The sequence below is a fragment of the Girardinichthys multiradiatus genome, chromosome 1 (assembly GCF_021462225.1).
Source record: "Girardinichthys multiradiatus isolate DD_20200921_A chromosome 1, DD_fGirMul_XY1, whole genome shotgun sequence".
Taxonomy (NCBI): Eukaryota; Metazoa; Chordata; class Actinopteri; order Cyprinodontiformes; family Goodeidae; genus Girardinichthys; species Girardinichthys multiradiatus.
The window spans coordinates 21,233,153-21,254,574 of NC_061794.1; the positions used below are offsets into that span (position 1 = coordinate 21,233,153).

Below are 21,422 nucleotides of genomic sequence, written 5' to 3' on the forward strand. Positions count from 1 at the left end.
TAGAGAGAGTTATCACCATCGGATACAAGATTATCTACAACCCATTTTATAGGACATCACCTAAGAAATTAAATCTAAACTTTCATTTTAATGTTTCCTTTTATTGTTTTTTTTTTATTCAACTGATGTGATTAAATTCTGTCCAGTCGGTCATGCTTACAGATTGTGCTGTCTCCTCTTTCTCCATGCTGTTTCCCTCCTCTTTTCTCCTTGAAAAGAAAGAAGGAGGTGACATTAACAACAACCCTCCCCCCCAACCAAAGAAAAAAAAGTACGTATTTCCAGACAGGATGCCTGCGCTGACAACATCGATCCCTGGCTACCATTAAAACATTTGCTCTGCCTGAGAGACTTTCCTCTTTTGGACTTTACATGCAGGAGAATGAATCAAAGGTGCCTGTTAAAAATGTCAGCCCGAGCAGCTTCTCTGGCTGTCTAAAAATTATCAAAGAAAATCATTTTTATTGCTTTTTGCTGTAAATTTCTGATATTCCACATCTCCGTTTTATGCAGCACTGTTAAATGTTTGATCAAAATACGCTGTTTACGTGGCTATGAGGGGAAGTGAAGAGAGTGAGTCTTCCTGCTCGTGGGATTTAGATTTTGTAAACCCTGTGGCTGTGGCTCGTTTTTGCTACAACTTTGGTTTGCGCTGTGCTGCTTTTTCTGACAGGCAGGATGGAAGTGACAACAACATTTTGTGATCACACAAGACATTTTCAAGAGTCCTCTATGTGTCTGTGTGGTTGGGGAAATGTGGGTAGCTATACAATCCACTGTAAAGATATACTGTATGTTGAGTGGCTTTGACCAATAATAAGTGTATGTGTGCATGTTTGCAGGGTTGTAGACTGCAGGGCATCATGCTCCGAGTTCTCTGTCTAGTGGCTGCAGGTCACGTCAGTTTTTCTGAGAAACACGTTGATGTTTTGCATACAGTTGAGAAAAGAAGAAGGAGAAAAAAACAACCCACAGTAAGTACAACAAAAATGTTGTGCTTTTACAGAAAAAAAGTTTGAACTGAACTAAAAATGATAGTCACAAGCTAAAACAGCAACATTTAGGTTCTGGGAGCTCAGTAAGATGCACGACTGGCATGGCTGAACTTGAAGGTGTGATAAAACAACACTCACATTAAAAAGGTGGGTGGGAATATAAAAAAAGACTGTGAAACGATGAAACAAGCAAAGCTGCTTTGCAGGGGAAAAATGCTGTCTATTTTGGGTCTCAGTATACAAAAGGAAGTGCTGCTAAGTTGACTCAAACAAATAAATTTGCTTTTGATAAAACCACAGCGACTACTTTTGCATTCTACACCAAGCCCACTTTGTTTCCTGCATCTTTATCTTTGTGACTTGCTACATTTATGAGACAGCCTCTCACTAAATTGTCGAGCACAAACAACTGAGAGGGGTTTTTAAAAAATAGGTGCAGTGTCAATGTGATTTTTTTTCTTTATATCTGAAAAGCATCAGGGTAAAGTAAAGCTCATGGAGCACTCTCATCTATCCGGGCTGAAAACCAGCTGCCCGTTTTACATTTCTGCAACATTAATATTCCTCTTATTATTATTTTAAAGTGAAAACGGATACCCTGTTGAAGTGCAAATCTGATGAATTACGGGAGCAGATTGCTGCTATTAATTATTAAAACCTATTTTATAAATATTCAGGTCTGTCATGCATCTAATAATGAACGCTTTAGAGGAGGTTACTTCCTGCGCGCATCCTAATGCGTCAGAAATATCGCTTTTAATCACGTTCGTACCAAGTTTGAGCCTGCCGACAAAAAAAAAAATCTGTCAAATCAAGGAAACTCAGTTAGCCCACAACTGTGCTCATCACAGCTTTTCGATTCCCGCTGGTTCGCATGAACTGGGTTTCTCTTTTGCCCCATCTGAAGACACAAGGCGAACACCTCACACTTCTCACTGTGGTAATTTAAATGGAGAATAATGCATCTGTAGCACTCTACCTTCTGGACACACCTAGTCCCAGTGCTACTGCTGCCATATGCTGTGTTGATACATATTCATAACACTTTCTCTTGTGTTGTAGTGTCTGTAGCTTAAATGACTTCAAGTAGGAAGAAAGAGAGGGGATGGAAAAAAAAAAGTTTGAATGCTCTTTCACTACTTTATTTTCCCCTTGCCTCCAAGGTTCTTAAACAGTGGTAAATGTCCCATTGCCGGTACTTTGGTGGCCTTTACGGGTTCTCACAATATATGCTGATAAAAAGTATTTGCCCCCTTCCAAACACAAAATGAAGCTTTTGGAGTGTCCTACTTAAAGTCCTGACTTATATCTGACTGAGATCCTGTGGCATGACTTTAAACATTCAGTTCATGCTCAAAAACCCTCCAATGAAGCTGAATTAAAATAATTCTGCAAAGAAGAGGTGGCCAAATCTCATCCACAGCAATGAATCACACTGCTTGAGAGTTGTCACAAACACCTGATGGCAGTTGTTTTCACCAATAGTGTCACAACGAGTTAATAGGTTTAGGGAGCAATTACTTTTTCAAATAAGGCCTGGCTGGTTTGGAAAGTTTTTTTGTTTTTTTTTTGCCTAAAGCATGAAATCATCATCTGATAGCTTTTTGTATTTACTCAGGTTACATTGTCTTGCATGTTATAAATCGAAAAACTCAAATGGATTGTACGGTACTATCTGTGAAAGATTTAATAAGATACATCACACCCATTAAATGTGCAAAAAACTACATTTTAAACATACAGCAGCCATAATAGATTTTGAGTTCAGGGTCAGTAAGAAACCTTCAACTTTCTCATTTGGATTTTTGACTTCATGGAAACTCCTTTCTGTTTTTTCAACTTGAAACGTGGAAAGTCTGACTTCTGAGTAGAAATTTTGTGCACAAGTAAGCAACATTCTTCAACCAAACAATTGGTAAGAATGGTATTTTCTCTATTCTTTTTGTCTTTTTAAAACAAAAAGCACACTGTCCAAATCCTGTTTTAACATTTGCTGGTACCTGGAAACTTTAGTATTACTTAAGATGGCAGTTCAAGAACACCCTTGCTTAAGTTTCTCCAAATAAAACAAGTTTGGGTGCCTGACAAAGCCTTCAGTGTTGCTTTCAAGAAACTGTGTGAGTCAGCGACAGTAGGCAGAGTTGGATAAACTGTCAGGTGGATGGTTTCTTTGGTACAAAATGTGTCGACGACAATGTACAGCAACCTCCATACATCTCAGCAGCACTTACGTTCACCAGAGGCACACACAGACACACACTGTGGGGCACTCTGAGATTAACACTGTCAGAGCTACAATGATACCCCTTCATTATCTGCACACGGGGCCTCCATGCTCTCGCCTGCTTCACTGTCCTCTTCACTGCTTCTCTGTGGAGGTAGTAATTACTAAAGCTAACATTTCTTTTCTCTCTGTGTCTTCAGCTCCCCTTCACTTTCCTGTATTTCTTCCGTGTTATGCAGAGTCTTGCCAGCTATTTGCCAATACACACACAAGGAAAACATTGAAGTGTGGATTGAAGCCCTGGTGTGACTCCCTGTGCTGCGAGAATAGTTTGGTGCTCAAATAAAGACAAGGTGTGGATCCCAACATTCAGCTTACTAATCTGAGTCAATTACTTCTAAGTATGAGATTCTCTTGCTATAAATTATGTGTAAAGATTTATAAAAATAATGTAAAAAAAGTAAACATCTACAGGCTTTCCTTTAAACATCTAAGCAACAAATATTTTGACTGTTGCTATTGAATTATTACAGTTAGGATTATTGTTACAGTTATAATAACAAGATGTTTAGTCATTGTTACTTAGATTTTGATACGTAACCTTAAGCAAAAATCTTAACTTTGGTATAATATTTACATTCCTTTTATGTGCAATTGTGTTCTTTATTTTCAGTTCTGTTCAATTCTAAGGTAATCCTGTGAGTTTAATACTGCAGTCAAGATTGATGGGCAGTGGTCATTCAGTGTCCTCACCATGAATGTCTGTGTTGAAAAAATATTTCCAACAAGCCAAAGCTGTCTTTTTTGTAAAAGAGGGAAAAGCTTCTTAGCCTTTTTTCATGCGTCTGTCTGTCAGTGGACAGTAACAAGTGGGAGAGTTGCAACAGGCTATAGCCCTATGCTCCAGACAGTCACCTTCTCTGGCATCTTATTAAATTAACTTCAGGACACTGAAATGATGGATAGCCTTAGCAGTTTTGAAACTATAACTTTTTAAAAATTTGGTACTGGTAACTGGTCATCGCATAACTCAGAGAAAAGCTTGATGTACTACCGCAATATCTGTTATATACTACACAGTGTCAATGTAACAGGCTTGGATCAGAGGGATGTTCCCTCTTTCATGGCACTTTTCATTATCAACAATGCATACACTCTTTAGCTTTCTTCTTCCTTTCCCAATGGAAATATGGCTTTATCAAAGGTGATGGCTTGCTCGGGTGCATTTTCTAAAACGTCTTCTTCAGCCTGCCGGTTCCCAAGCTGCTCTCGGGCAAACGTCACTCAGAAAAACTGGGGAAGATTTGATGGCGAGATCAAAAAGAGAGGGAAGGACAGCGAGGAGAACAAGGAGATCGGAGCGAAGGTGGGGGTAGAACAGGAACGATACCCTCCTCCCTCCCCAGAGTCTGATACCAACGGGAGTGCTGAGGGTAATTCCTCCAAGCAGGGCCTGTGTTTTCAGAAGCAAAGACAACAAAACGTGGAGCGCTGCCCTGAGACATCAAAATGGGTGATTTTGACTTCAGAGAGTCTTCAGATGCTTGAGGAGTTGTCAGAGTTGGGCCATGGGGGACCAAGCACAGAGAACAGAAGGTACCAGCAGGCTGTTAACAACCAGTGCGGGAACCACGCCAGAAAAACCGTCTCCTCCCAAAATGCCAGTCGGCACCAGATCACTGAAGGCTTCAGCCAATCTGTAAAATCTCACCTGATCACTTTCATCTGCTAAAAGTTAAACAGCTTTAAAGTTTACCAGCTGCTATTATGCTAAAAGTAAAGAACAAACTTCACACAAACATTTCAACAGGTGACTTGAAAGAAGCAGTTGTACATTTTTTGAGTCACAGAGATTTTCATCAGCAAATCAAAGACCTGCTACGTTCTTATGGGAAGACCCGGGCTGTGTTGTGACATGCTGAGAGGGACGTTCGGGTTTTCTTCCTTGTTGTTCTCACTCATTCTTGGAGTGTCAGGCTAACTCTAAATAGCCTGGAGGAGATTAGGCTGGCTCATATTCAAATGCACATTTCTCCTACAAAAACCTCACTCTTCGAGTGGGGCCAAGAGGAGGTCGGTGCAGGAGCCTGCCTAGGAACCGCAGTCAGAGGGGATTCTGTCATGTACATAAATCAGCTGAGAGGAGAAAAAGGAGACAGAGAGGAAGAAGTGAGGGAGAAAAGGCTGAGGTAAAAAAGACAAACAAGTGTTGGCTCTGCTTTATGAGTTTAGTTAGCTCCAGAGTTAGTGCATGAGTTATGGGTAGTGAAGGGCTGAGGGACGCTGTATTTATGAGGGGACTGAGTGAGTGTTAAATCCCAGGTAAGAAATAAAGTCGTCCCTGAGCGAACGGTGGAAACATTTCACTTGGTCTAAGAGGTGCCTTGGACAAAAATGAAAGCCATTGCTCCTCCTGAGGAAGCACTGTTTAATATTCCCCTAAATTGCTTTATTTCTTTAAAAACGCTGCAGATCACATCTAGGCATGAGATTCTCACATTATGATAACTTTGAGTAACAAATACCACAGTTTCATGGAATAAAAAACAAACACCAATGTTTAGCATGATCTAATGGATTATATTTTAAACAGAAAAGCAACATTTATTCATACTACAGCTAAAATAAAGTGGATTTCATACTCATAACAATGTTATCTATAATTTCCATTCCTTGTTACTTGGATTTTGAAACAAAGATTACAAAAATAAATGTCTGAAAGCAGTTCAGTATCAATCATTTAACAGCATATTATACAGTTTTGCTGCTCTGGTCTTTATTTAGTAACACAACTAGCTGATATGAGTCAGGGTGTTTGTTTGGGAGGAGCCTTAAGTCCTAATTAGACTGGACATATTTCCAAACAGAAAGGTTGTCTCCCTTGCAAGAAAGGAGAAAGTGTTCTTTCAGCCAGTTGACAGGCAGTGCACAGCAATCGTTGGGGGAGGGGCAAGGGCAGGACCATGTTATGTTATGCTCCAACTGTCGTCTTTTTAAAAGGGCTATAAACTATAGGAACGATATGATAAAAATCTCTGTATACACTAATACTCTTAATGCTTAATCACGTCAAAGTAGAAAGAAACTGCATATTTGAGTATGAAGAAGGTCTTCACTGTGCATATAATAACACATGAGTTCACAACCCAAGCAGAGGAAAAGACTCTGATTCTTCTAAAATTGCGAGCAGATTCACTGAGAGATCCTTTTCTAAAGAGAGGTTGCCAAAACACACACTGCACTTGTTGCAGAGGAGGAGTTCATCCAGAAGTTTTCCATTTTGGTTTTACTCATGGAAGTAGTACTGATATCAATCCAAATATTTCAGGTTGTCATTCTAACTAAATGAATATTATATCCATTCATCCAGTTCTTTAATTCTTGGGACAAAAAAGTCTTGCATGTTACACAGGTTTTGAAGGCCAGAAACAAAGGGAGGCTCATGGCCAGAGGAAAAGGAAAAGCTTAATGGTGCACATTGTGCACGTCCAAGTTTCACACAGACCCCTCTCCAAACCCCTGCAGTAGTAATAACAATTATTACTTAAAAAGGCAATATTTTTACATTAACTTAAAAGGCTATATCTTTTTCTTCCCCTCAAGCCTGTGCGGCCTCACTTACCCTAAGTATCTTCATAAATCAGCGGTTACTGTTAACATGTACTCCACAATTCAGTCATCAATCTCCTACCAGGTCAGAGTGAAAACAGAGGGGGAAATGTCTGCTTAGTAAAATGTCTCTCTCGTGAATGCTGCTACCACCACCCACTACTCAAAGACAGTACACACACACACACACACATACACATGAGTTAAATAATAAACACGCGCACGGCACACGGCAACTGGAGCAATCCTATGGGACGAGGAAGCGGTTGCCAGATCGCCACGGTGATGCAAGCCAAATTCAATTGTCACTCTGCTGCTCCCATTTGTTCTCAAAACAAATAAACAGCAAATCAGGGAGTTGGAAAGTCGGGCCAACTTCTGCCTGGACAAGACATCTCAGGCCTGAGCCGAGAGGCACTTGCCTGGCTGAGACACAGACGCCAGCAGGGTGTGCAGAAATCTTTGTTTACGTTCACAGACAGTGTGTATTTAAGCAAAAAGGAAGAAAATCAAATAGTACAGAAGGAGGATTATTCTTCTCTCCAAGAGGGAGGAAAGGACTCTTTGGGGATTGTTTGTTTTTGGGATGTTTTATTTTGACAAATCCTATTTACATGAGCAAAGTGGAAAATCCCTCTAGTGACGAAGCAATTCATCCCAACATCAGCATCAAAATAACCTGATAAGTCTGCTAACTACACAATGACAGATCCAAAGAGATCTAACCTGTATTACGTTTATTTTAAAGTCATATTTTAGAGACTAAACCTAAAAAAAAAACATATTTTTTGCCTTCTCTGTTTAAATAAATCACATAAAATCATATGGTCAAAGTTGAGTTTTAAAACATTGATCTCTATAAAAAATTATATATTTTGTGCAAAATACTATAAAATATCATTCAAAAATGTTGACAAAAGTTAATTTATTGCACCCTCTTCAATAAAAAGTTGGCTTTCCTTGTTACATTCCAGAAAGGCCTAACAGGACAATTTTAAGAAAAAACCAAAAAGCACATTTTTATCAATGAGAGCTCTTAAAGTCTAAATGTGCATGTTTCTGTAAAAAAAAAAAAAACCTGCTAAATGTTTTCAAGAAAACACACATTACACCTGCTGTTTTCTGACTCTCACGTGCACTGACTTTGACACCACCCACCACATCACTACACATGCGTGCCAACTGCAAATAGTAGCAAACCCGTAGCAAACCAGTACGTAACACCCAACTTGTAAGTGTGTGTGTGTGTGTGTGTGTGTGTGTGTCTGTCTGTCTGTGGGGAGGGGTGGGGGGTTAGAGTAAGGTGTGTATGTGTTAGTGTGAGTCTTACCTGGCAGCAAAGCGCCCTCAGTGCTCTGTCTCACCTCTCCCTCCTGCCCTGGAAGAATTCTCTCCACAAAGCAAGGCATTTTCTCCACAACTGCTCTCTGCCAAGGCTCTGCTCCCTCTCTCCCCCTTCTCCCTCCCTCTCTCCTTCTCACTCCTTACCTCTTTCCTACTCTGTCCTCCTCTTCTCTTGTCTATCTCTCCTCCCTCCTTGCCCTCCCCCTCTCCTTGTTCTCACAGATGTCGAGGCTGTGCGAGTTTACCCACATTACCAGTAGGGGTCCTTCATCGCCCTTCTCCACCCCACAACCTCATGGGAGAACAACACACACACACACACACACACACACACACACACACACGCAGAGGCCACTTAACGGGTGCCCTCCTGTCACTGCTACAATGAGAGTCTAGCACAGCGCACAGCAAGAGAGAGGGAAAGAAAGAGAGAGACAGGTGTGAAGTGGGTGGTGCCCTCGGCCCTTTCCAGCCCCGAGAAGCTCCTCAAGTGCAGTAGTACAGTAGTGGATCATACAAGTTCACAAACACTCATGGGGATATGAGCACACAGATTGACTTACAGCGGATCCCTCAGAGCCAGCAGCAGACGAGCATAGACAGAGACTGTTTGCGGGCATGCACACTTTCACTCATTTACACACACACACAGATACAGAGCAAACTGCTGCTGTTTGTTGCTGCCGCTGTTGACAGTGATAACGTGCTTTCTGCCCAGTGTGTGTATGCGTGCGTGAGTGTGCATGTGCACGCAACAAACATGCATGTATTCGAGCAGATGCCTATCGTATTTCAGGTCTCTATTCTGTTCATGGTTTTTTTGTACTTTAAAAAAAGAAGACTGTGCTCATTGACACCGGCATGTTAGATTTGGAGGCTCTCGGTCAGTGTGCAGTGGGAAATTTCTAGTTTCTATCCTACTTGAGGGGGCAATTTTCACATTGCAATATCAATACTAGACAATATTAGCTGTGTTAAGAATGTTATATCTCCACTTGCTTTTGAAATGAGTGAAGATTTCCTTAGAAGAAGAAATTACATGATCTAGAGATGCACCGATCAGAGCTTTGTGGCCAATTACCAATCTCCAATTTTTGGCAAATATTAACCTAAAAATTAGGGATACACAATCACTATAACATTTATCATTAACTTGTATAAAAAAATGTAATGGTAAAAAACAGCCATCCTGTGATATTCAAATCAAAGAGAGCATCACCAAATGTGTTTCAAAACATGACTAAATGTAATCTTCTTGTACTGTTAAGCAGTACAGTTGCTTTATGTCGAGTAACTGTTATACAAAACAAAGGCTTTCTGGAAATGAGAACCCTTAGTCTTTTTGAAGCAGTGTTTGCTTTGGTGGGGATCTAATCTTGGGTAGAAGTAGTTTTATTGCCAAACAGTGTGATAACATCTCATATACTTTTTTTATCACCAACTGAATTATCGTCCTAATAAATACAACAGACTATTGTTCTAACATTTAAGTGTATATCGCACATCCCTTATGCTGATTTGTATGAGACGAAGAAAATTTACCCCAAAACAGAGTTTTGCTAATGATAATTTTGCTCCATCATCATGTACTTTAGCTGTTTGGGATGTTTTGACTTTTTTAGATATCAAAAGAATTCGTCTCTCACAACACTTCAATTTGCAAGCAACATGCGTCTGTAGAAAATACTATTTCATTTTAAATAGGTCTTTAAAGCTTTTGAATTTCATTTGACTTTATATTTAAACACCTCGATTATACTGAAAATAGCTAACTTTGAGTGTTTATCCCATAGTAACAACTTCCACACTGAAGATTGTGGCTGGCTGGTGACCCCAATTAACTGGTTTGAAACTCAAAAATACAGCCCTGCACCATGTCTAAGTGAATTTACTGACCAGAAAAGGATGTTTCACCGGTAATTTATAGTCGAGTTAGCACTTCCAACCTCCAGAAGATTTCTCGATGCGTCTCTAGTCTCATCAAAAGTTCTGTCTGAATTTCTCTAAAAACTGTAAAAGAATATTTGAGAACTTTGAGAAGTCCAACAAACAAGTGAAAGCAGTAAAACAAAAACTGCATGGAACTTGATCCCACATTTTTATCAAATATTGCCCAACTTTTATGGTGCTTTAAAATGTGGGGAGATTACATGTTCTCACAGCATCAGAACAGTAATTATCAAGCAGAGCGTGCATAAGGTCCTGTTTTTCCATTTATTGCTGACTGAAACAGGATAAGGGTATCTGCACTCAAGGCATAATATCCCGGACCTGCAGTTGGTATCATTTGAACAGAGGGTGGATCACCTTTATTTGAGTCAAACAAAAGTCTCTAATAACACAAAAAATAGTAGCTGACAGTTTTGGCTCCCACGCCCAATCAGGCTCACTCCATAATGTTAGCAAAGAGCAATAAATAACATAGGACTTGTTTTAATCCAAGACACGGATGTTGAATAAAGAAGCTACTTAAAGTCATAATGAAGTAAACAGTAATTGAGGGTAACAAAGTCGTGCTTTTAGTTGACTCTTATCACTTTGTTGCATCAGTTGCAAATCTCCCCTGACAGCAAAACTGAAATCAAATACAGTTTTTTTAGGCTGATAAAGGAAACACGTGTATTTACTGGAAATAAAAATGATGTACTTCGTTTATTGTGTTTGAATGTGGACCCCTGTATTAAATGTGGGAAGGAGAAGTATCACAAGGACATGTAAAACATACCTTAAATAGACTACAAATGAAGTCACTTAACACCCACTCGTTCCATCGCCACCCTGTGCTCTGTCTGTCTTCAACAAAAAGCTTGTGTTTAACTATCTCCCTCGCTCTGGTTCATAGTTGCCTTTTTGCTTTTTTAAACAGACACCTCGCCTGTCTCTGCACGGCAAAGGGGGGCGCATTTATCCTTAAATGGCTCCTTATGACAACTGATCTGTAAATACACACCGATCTGCGACTTCCTCCTTTCTTTTAGCTTTTTTTGCTACTTGACTTTCTCCCATTCTGTCTCCCTTTCTCCTGTCAGACACACGCACACACACTATAAAGGTCTTTCTATGACCCCCCCTCACACATGCACATTTAACCCAACATCCCCCTCCCTAACTTCCCCAACTCCATTCCCTCTCTGCCTCTATAAAAACACAAATATGCCATAACTCAGGCAGCGCTGCCACATCGCCTCCATCTTGCCCTGTACCGGGGAGGGGGAGGCCTCTCAGGAAGGTCACCAACAAATGGTTTTCCGATTCACTGCCCCTGAAATAATTTTGTGTATTAAAACCTGAATCTGCACTTTCTGGCCTGAAAGCTTTTCTAATTATTCCGGTGTCCTTGGGACAGACACAGATCCTTCACACGCCGGGGGAAACAAGCTATAGAGCAACCACTACAGCCACAAACACCCACCCTCCTCACCCCTTAGCGCCACCTCCTCCCTTCTTCCCTCTCTCTATCCCTCCATCTCCCCACCTCCTCTCTTCTCTGCTCTCCTCTTTACAGCCCCCTCTTCCCTCCCTCCCCAATCTGTTTTCAAAGCGTGTCTGTCCTTTATTAAATTGTTTTCTTTTCCACATTATCAGTTGCCATGGAGACCTCATCTCTCGGATTATTTGAATTTCATTATATCTATTGATTTGGGAGCATTTCATCTTTTTTATTGTTTTTCTGTCAATTTTCGAAACGAATAACCATCTAATTTGCGTCAGCGCTGATTACGTTCGTCCCTCAATAGAGGTCGGCAGCTGCGCCAGGGAAACAAATCAATGGAAAAACATCATAAAACTCGAAAGTACAATCAACCAGGATATGGGTGACATTCCGTGGTTGCTGAAACGAAGTCATCAAAAAATATATACTTTTTTTTCTCCTCTGCGCCTCTCTGTGTGTATGTGTATGTGTGTGAGGAGGGGGGAGTGAGGAGGACACATATGTGTCTGGGTAGATATATTACTATATTTCCGTAGATAATATACTATGGTAAATTTCCATACTGATAACAGCCCCTCTCTGTCTGACTAAAACAAAAATTGCTTACTGTATCTAAATAATTTATGTAATTTTAGCATTTCTATATAAATTTTTTAATAAGCTGCTCGGAGCAAAGTGGCCATTAACAAAACACACAGCTGTCCAATGGGCTAAGCCCAGCAGATCAATTGCACTTTTTTATGACATGATAAAATGCTTTTAAAGCAATTTACAAAAATATGGAAAAAATGACTTCATGGGCTTCATTTATTCATTAGAACGTGTATTAATGAGACAGAAGGAGAAAGAAAATCTTACAAAAAGCCAGACAGGAGAGACCGTCTTGGCCCTAACTGGAACGGACTTGCTGCCCTCTCCACAAGGACATAAAGTTTCATTACTGATGCACGCAGTCAAAGGCAATTTAGCAAACACAGTGTGCAAAAGAAAACATCAGCATATTGCAAGTGTTCTTGTATTAGGGCGGACCTTGCTTGTTGTTTTCCAATTTTATTCATTTTTTTTTATGGTGGAGCAACCAGGTAGGGAAGTGATGGATCTTTTTTTCCCCCTCACCTTGACCAGTGTCACCCTGACCCAAAGCTAAGTGTAGGTAGACTCGGTCGCAGTGATGCATGCCTTCTGGCCTGCAAAACGAAGCCAAACTGAGAGCCGAATAGCAAGGCCCTGCAAGCTGAGATTCAGCTTTTGTAGCTTATCATGGGAAAAAGCACTGACACAAACACATGTGTAAAAGGCATAAGAATGGTTGGGAGTGTGGTGGTGGTGGGGTGGGTTGAGGGGTGGGCATTTTGAAGCTAATCTTATTTCAAAGCATCCTCTTCATGTGCCTGAACTGCTCCTGCTCAAGGCTTCATGTTTGCAACACATGTCAGCATTTGACAAAGCTTGTCCTGCTTGGGCCTTTAAAATGAGGGCACTAACAAATGAGCTTTTTATGTTTTTTTGTGCGTGGGTGTGTCAGATGGGGGGAATCTAATTTTCTAAGGCACCAGTTCTCAATCTGAGTGGAGAAAAAGAAAAAAGAAAAGGCTAAATGTTTTGGAGTCACGATTCTTCTACTGAATGCCCTGGCTGTCTAAGCTGTGCAAAACATGACCCTCCCCTCCCTCAGCCCCGACAGAAACACGGGCGACTGGATAAACACTATTTTATGCACTGACTAGATGAATCGCCAGACAGTGATTACAGTCCTCCTCTCACACCAACAAAGCTCCATGTTGCAGGCACATTCTGACACCAAACCACACCAGCGTATGGTGTGGGTAACGCTGCAGGTGTTCAACGTGTTTGTCAGTGTCTCTCCCAGCTGGATAAATATAAATATTAGACCCTAACAACAATGAAATGTCCTCTTTTGCCTTTTGTGATGTGTTCATCATCTGTTGCTAACAGAGGACCTGTTGGTCAGTGTTATCGTGTGTGGTGAAACACTGCTGTAGTGGGCTTTGTGCAGAAAATTTGGTGATTTTTCTTTTTGCTACCCTTGCAGTTTGGGCGTCCCTCTGCCCAACAAAATAAAAATAACAAGCTTGCAACCCAAACTAAACATTCCCACACAGCCGCTCACTGTGGAAGCTGACACCAACATGTCTGACACTGACGGCCGAGTCTTGGTGAAACGGTTAAAAGAAATCTCTAGAGCTCAAAAACTTAAGTCAAAAAACTATTAACTTATTTCAATTTAAGGTAAAAAAAATTGAAGAATGAAGTCCAATATCCATCGTTATCTTACTCTAAATCAGGAGTATAACAAGACTATGTGATACACTATTCTAGGTTCCCAAGAAAAAGAAAAGATGAGATTTTAGCAATATCTTTACAAAACTGAGAATAACCACTTGTTTGTTTGGAATTAAGTAAATGTTTCATAAATCACAAAGTGTGTTTTAAAGAATCCAGGTTTGACTCATCCATTTTTTGTGGTTTTGTGATTGATTGAGGTCATCCTAGTTCCTAATAAGCTTTAAAAATTTTACTTTTATGTGACATCACAATCCAAATAAGAGTTTTACAAATCGCAAACTTTCAAGCAATCTCTGTTCAGACTAAAATTATCTTTACCAGGAGTAATCAGTCTAAGCATTTACTGTGCCAGTCAGATGCACATGAAAAACTTAGTGCCGTTCCAGTAAATTGATTAGCCAGTCGTGGTATTTTCACAGTCTTAGCTTAGAATTAGCATTTTACATTTTGACCTAAAGATGTTCAAATACATTCCAAACTTATTACAAAATGATGAAAGGTCACATTAGTTTAGCGCCATGTGGAAAACTCCAAAGCAGATGTCAGTTTTAGCATAACTAGCAGCTCATGGTTAATAAGTCGCACGATTCTGTGTTTACAAATCATTTGTATCTGTTCTGTCACTCGGTAACCATTTGTTTTTTCTACCAAGCACTAAACATGCAAGCTGTTAAACAATTTGGTGGAGGCTTCTGCAATGCTTCTGTAACAAGCTGTCAGCCAAGAAGTCTCTATTATCCGACTCTGTCAAAACAACAGACCAACTCAAGAACTACTTCCTGTCTTTCTTCAGAATAAGAGTAAAGTGTTTACCACCTTGAGTGATTCATTTCACTTTGATGAGAAATACCGTATATTGCAAAATCTAGTGCCATGAGATGTCCTGTTACAGCCCTATTCTATAGTAATCCATCTGTCTGGACAGTGCCCCAAAAGTGGTGCAGTAAACGTTGTCAGGGTCCGATCTCTAAAAAGCCCAATTACAGAAAACCTAGACTGAATTATTTAAAGAGCATAATTATTGACCTCTATCTGAATTCCTCTGAAAGGTACATTAAGATATAGAAAGCACAGGAGGTGGAAGAGGAACCGAGGGTAAGAGAGTGTGTGTCTCCCCAGGCCTCCCTAATGCACTCTCCTGCTGTACTCTAACTTCCTGTGGACCCCTAATGTGCCCACTGCTCACTGGCCTGATGAACACTGTAGTTAATGAGACCCCTGTTTCCAAAATGAAATATCAATGAAGAAATCAACAAGCACTACTCTCAGTCTCAATCTTGCCTGTTTCAGTTTCAGAAAATGTTTTACACAAAATCCACAATGTTTGGAAATCTGCAAGTTTGCAAACATTTTAGAGCAAAAATTTTCTTTGGCAAGTTGAACCAGAATTAGTACGGGCAGGGTGAGGGGTCAACGTCTGGTCAATTGATAACAGTCTAAATGATGGGTTATATTTGGACAGAATAAAACAAATTCCCAAATTTGTCTATGTGATCATACGTGGTGAGGGATTCAGTATTTGTGCTACATGTGCATGTCTGTGAATGTGGTCGTGTATGGGTTCACAGCAGGAGGGAGAGGGGGTGGTTGCTGGGAGCCGGCGTGGGGGGAGGATCCAGCAAGTTGAGACCTTTTTTAATTAAAAGACAATATTTGTGTTTGCGCCATATTGCTGATGGAACCTGGAACTATTTAGAGAATTCTGCTTCCTAAATGGCTTGCTCTTTAAAGTGATTTGGGGTATTTCCTATGCTCTTTGCATACATGCATTTTTAAAATTTCAATTATGCTCCGGAGCTCTTACGATTCAGAACTTCTACATTTTTGGTATAAACAAAAATTTCTATTATGGATAGTTCAAAAAAGAAATGTGATTTTCTACCGCAAGGTGCTGCCGTCTCTGTTGTATTCCAGCCTGGAAGGATAGAGAGCAGTGAAATAATTAGGCGACTTCTGCAACATCCTGAATGCCAAGGACAGGTGGATTAAAGTATTAAAACAATCGCATTTCAGTCTTGAAATAGTTCAGCGCACGACTCAGCACCACGCGCCTCTGTTCAAGTTCAGCTGCCTGCTCCATAACGCCACAGGAGAGGGCTGGGGGGAAAAACCCCCCAATCCCATTAGCTTCCTACATCTCTGCAGACCTGCTGTGAACGTGGGCAAATCTTAGTGATGATTATCCCCCCAAAGCTCTCGAATGATAATACATAATCGAACGGTACAGACGTTTTCGGCATAATCACACCGTCAATTTGGGTTTCCCCCATTTGTGTCAGAATCACCTCAAACTGGAGGCACCAGAGGACACATTTACTCCACGGCTTTCTTCAATTGGAGATGAGAGTCACCTACATTAGGAGAATTGCTTAAGAAACGTTTTAAGCTATTTGCAATTTTATTGTATTTGCAGAGCAAACATTTAAAAGGAAAGCAGAGTAATATTTGGGTAAGTGGATGCTTGATTTTAATCTAAAACTCAGAGGTTAAAAGTGCGACAAAAAATGCTTAAAACAATTGATCTGCAAAAATTAACAGTGATACAGATTCAGAGTAATTAATGGTATTCAAATCTTCAAAAACCTTATTAAGGAGCTTGCAGATATTACCTAAAGTACACTTTATCACTGAATGAAACAGATCCTTTAGATAGGGTAGATTCATTTCATCAACACAGCTTTTTAAACTGACGCATGTCTCAGAGGACAGAAGAAGAAAGAGAAGAGAAGAGAAGAATTGAGCCAGACTTTCAACTTTTAAAATCTGTTTCTAGAAAGAAAAAGTACTGCAGTCATTTATGTCTGGTTTATTTGTAAATATAGCACACATATAAGAAGCTCCTTTCCAAAAGGATATTTGTGAGCTCTTGGAAGAAATCTAAGCCACTTAGCCCACCTTCTGCCATTTGTGGCTCCAATATGAGAGATTTTTAAAGTTCTCCTTTTTCTTCCTTCTGAAAGGAACAAGGAGCAAAAAGTGTTGCGCTGTGTGTGCATCAACGTTACAGAGTCAACCTGCTTCCACAGCCACGCCATGAAGGTGGAATAAACTATCTGTGACGGAAAAAGGAAAAAAACAGGAAGCTGAAAGAGCAGAAGGAGAGAGAGGGGGTTGAAACCTGTGTCCTTCACTCTCCCCATAGTGAAGACACTCTTAACTAAGTCTGACAGCTAACAGATCCTTGGCAATTGGGGTCAGTTAAAGGAAAAGTAGCTCAAGTTTTCTTGGGGCTTTGGCTTCATACATGTTGAGGAAATGCTGCCCACTGCAGCATCAAAGGGGATTATAGGGACAGGGCCATCTGCCATCTGCAGCCTGAGCCCTTTTATGTTTCTGCTCGTATGTTTGTGTGTGTGTTTAGCGAACTAAAGACAGCGAGACAGAGACAGTGTACTTTTAACTTAAAAGGGCAGCAGAGGTGGAGTGGGGTGGAGTGAGTACGGGGGCGACAGTATATTTAAACCCAGGCTGGGGGGCATTAAAGGTTAGCATCATACCATTTAAATGTGACACTTTGAATCTAGCATTGAACTTATTACTTCTTCAGCTATCTCCTCAACAATTAGGGATGTAACGAGAACCTCGCAATTTTGAAACAGCCCAAAACGTCTCGTCAAAGTAATGTCTGTCTTACAAAGACCTATCCAGTAAGCTTCTGACTTTTTTGCTGAAGGAAGTTTAAACTGGTATTATAAACCACAGATCAAACATTTTGTGCTTACCAGTCTTTTGTGTTTATGTTTCAGACTCTTATTCTGAAATTAGAAAGGAAGCTGTCCTTGAGTCGCCCTGTTGCACTGACATTGTTGACTAATTAGTCGACTAGCTGAGAAAAACCTGGTTACAAAACAACTTAAGAAACCAACCACCATTTAAAAATCATTTGTGAGATAGCCCCTTGGGTACCTGGTAGAAACCTGAATGTTGGAACTGGCTGTTCACAACATAAAGTTAGCATCTACTTCAAGGCTTCTTGTCAGACCTAAAATAAATGGCTGTTTAACTGTTTTTAAAACGAGCCAGCTCTACATTTCATCATCTGTAGTCTAATGGGTAAAATCCTTAGGTTGATTGAACACTGTTAGAATACGTTGACTGGCTAAGCATTAGCTGCTAACAATACTAAAGTTAGAATCTTCTTCAACACTTCCTGTATGCACTAAACTACAGGGCCAATTTACAGTTTCTAATGAGTCTGGACTGCATTTGATCGTTTACATCGAACATGCTAACATTGGTCAAACTCTTTTGAGAATACCATGACTGGCTGCTAAAGAAGCATCTTCCTATTGGTGTAAGACTATAGGGCACATTCACAATTTTTAAGAGTCATTTAACTTTTTTCTAGTTTAAAATCTATTTTAAAATCTAAAATATTGTTGCTCCGCATCTAAAATATTGTGCGAAAACAGCAACTAGGTAACACTTATGTTCTAACAATGCTAAAGATTCCTAATGACATTAACATGTAGGGCTTTTCAGTTTTTAATACTGCATTTTACCACCTCTAAAATATTTGGAGTAATCAAACTTGAACTGGATAATTGCATACTGGACAGAGGTTCCGTAAAATATAGTCTGAGATTCATAAAACCATAAAATGGGAGGATTTACATTTTTTTGGCATTAGGACCATGTTAGAATTAAACAAGCATAAAAATCAAAAACCAGTTAATCAAAGATTAATAAATCTTTTCTTGTCTTGATTCTTCCTGAAAACATACTCTAATGGAGCACAGTATGCCTTTTGTCATTCAGGCATAACATACAAGTTGTTTATGTTGTGGCTTTATTGGAACACAGTGCAAAACCTTGTTCCCCCTTTCACATCTCTAATTTGTTTGGGGTCTTGTTTCTGGCCTCTGCCCTTTTTTTTTTTTTTTTGGCTCAATAGTCTGCTACCTTTTAGCTGATCAACCCGGTGCTTGACCCGCTGCCGATGCTTATTTTCAGCACTCTAATTGTCGTTTAATCACATATCAACCTGTCATTGAAAGATTAGCTTTTTTTTTCCAAAGAAGGGGAGGACATTTGCATATGTTGTAAAACTAATTCCAATTGAAAGCTCCAGTGCCTGTGAAAGAAGGCGTTCTTTCTCTCTCTCTTCTACTTTCACACCCGCATAGACATAGTTAAGCACAGGAGAGTAAGAGACACACACACAATCTACACTGTCTCACCTTAACAGACAAAAAAAACACATAGGCAAACGTTCTACCTGATTCTCTCGATTGAGGTGGTTTTATCACATTTGTTAACAGTGTGTGGTGACACATAACGTGTTAGAGTAGGGACAGCGACAAGAGTGATTCTGGGGAGCAGGTGCTCAAGAGCCAAACCAAAGGTGACAGCGAACGTATAGTGTTGTAAAGGAGTCAATTAGAGTTAATAATATATCACTCTTCCAAATGTTGCATTCATTTGTTCACACTTAGATAAAGCTACCACCAAATAGGCTGTGCAGGGTGTGCTGAGCAGACTACGCTACATTTGCATTATCGCCCTTATACATCGAGGAGCAACGTTCCGCTTGAGTGGTAGCGGCAGAGTGATGGGCTGTGGGGTGGGAGGTGAGGGGAGGGGTGAGAATCATGCCTTTCAGGTCCTAGTATTGCCGGTCCTCAGGAGGTCTCCCCCTCTAATTACAGAGTGGGAGAAAGACAGCTCTTTGTTCTACCTTTTTTAATGTTAATTGATAAAACAGAGCCAGGGTGGAGCCTTCTTATGAGGGGAAGGAGGGGGAAGAGCTGAAGGTTTGATCTTATGGGGCAGATGAAGGTGCTTGAGATTATTCTGGAACTCAGGTCTTTTATTCAACAGGACGCCCTAATCCTGTTAGGCGCTGTTTTGCTTCTGCAACTCTGGGACTGAGGGTAAGACTGTGTTGCAGGTGCGGCAAGTGTTGTCTGGTTAATTGTATCTTCAGGTAACAGTGAGGGCCACAGTGGCAAATAACTGTATGTCATAAACATTGCCGTGCAATCATGACCTCTAAGAGGAAGTGGCATCTCACTGAAATTCTAAGGAACCTTTATATAAACCACACAAGACTCTAAACCACTTACATATCACAGAACATTAGTTGTCTTACTTTACAGCTATTATTAGCCTGGGGAGATATTTGTGTGATGCTAATAATGACAAGGAAAACATCAAAACTGTTTATATCCTTTTACCATTTTCACATTTTGTCAACACAAACTTCATTGAATTTCACGTGAAAGACCAACCCAAAGTAGTGCATAATTGTAAAGTGGAAGGAAAAGGATAACAGAACAATCAATAAATTTCAGAAGTCACCTATTTGGTAGTTAATGATGCCTAGTCTCAGGTCTATTGCAGCAACTTCCAACATCAACTGTGACCAACTTGTGATTAAACCCCAAAGCATTATTCTACCACCACTATGTTTCACAGTGGGAGTGGTGTGTTTAGGGTGATATTCACTGTTAGTTTACTAGCAAACACAGTGTGTTGTATGTCAGTCAAAAAGTTGAAATTTGGTTTTAGTTGAGGACACGTGTTTGCCGTGACCCCTACATGCCTTTTGACAAATGGCTTTCTTGCAATAATGGTTTTGTTTCTGTTACTCTTTCAAAAAGAGAAAATTCACACAATTCACAACCATGTCAGTGTCCTGTCAACATATTCTTCCACCTGGGCTTGGAATCTCTGCAGCTCCTCCAGAGTTGCAATATGCCTGTTGGGTTCTTTCTTATTAAAGCTCTCCCCGTCTGGTCTATCAGTTTTGGTGGATGGCCATGTTATGGTTTGCCGCTGTGCTATACTCCTTATTTTCTTTTGAGGAATTTTGAGATGTTCAAAGGTTTAGTTAATGTTTTGCTACATTTTCCACAACTTTCTTCTTGACCTGTCCACTGTGGTCCTTTGCCATTGTGATTTTGTTAATTCACTTAAGTTCTCCAACAAAGGCCTCTAAGGCCTTAACAGAACCGCTGGATTGATACTGATGTTAAATAACACACAAGGCAATTGGTTGCATTCAATTTTATTTATGTGTCAGACAGAAGGGGGGCTGGATATAAATGTGTGACGTAATTTTCATATTTTTATTTGTAAAAAAGTACACCGAGTATCATTTCCCTTCCACTTCGTAATTATGCACTACTTTGTGTTGGCCAGTCACAAAAAAACAACATAAAGACACTGATGATTACATAAGACATTAGTTTTCACCTAATAATAGGTGAGATAAGGATAAACTTTGTTCCTTTGTTCCTATTTTGTTTTGAAACTATGAGATCAATAAGTTCCATTTCTACTTGTACAGGATTGGCCAATCTTATTTGTCAGCAGTTAAGTAGCTGTAACAGCCTTTGCCATGGGTGTAATCTGCTTCTGCTCGTTTAGGCTACCTCCAGTCAACAGAGGCTGAGAAGTGCTGCTACAGTGGCCAAATGGAGTCTGAATATGTTACAGAGGCAATTAAGCATGTTGGTGTGTGTGCACGCACACGGCAGTGTCAGAGGGGCTTAGCCGGGCCAAACAC

The 21,422-nt window shown here is 40.2% G+C and overlaps 1 protein-coding gene across 5 annotated transcripts in view; it reads right to left on the reverse strand.

The window, feature by feature from the left end:
• casz1 (castor zinc finger 1) overlaps positions 1-21,422 on the reverse strand; it is a 97,992-nt gene that overhangs the window by 54,605 nt on the left and 21,965 nt on the right. For 4 of the 5 annotated variants that reach the window (XM_047367978.1, XM_047367960.1, XM_047367973.1 and 1 more), the window contains exon 1: positions 8,159-8,286. The exons of the other annotated variant lie outside the window; for it this stretch is intronic. In XM_047367978.1, coding sequence (XP_047223934.1) covers positions 8,159-8,237 — 79 coding nt within the window. In that variant the 5' untranslated portion in view covers positions 8,238-8,286. Of the gene's footprint in view, positions 1-8,158; positions 8,287-21,422 lie in introns of those variants that run through there. 5 annotated transcript variants of the gene reach the window in all.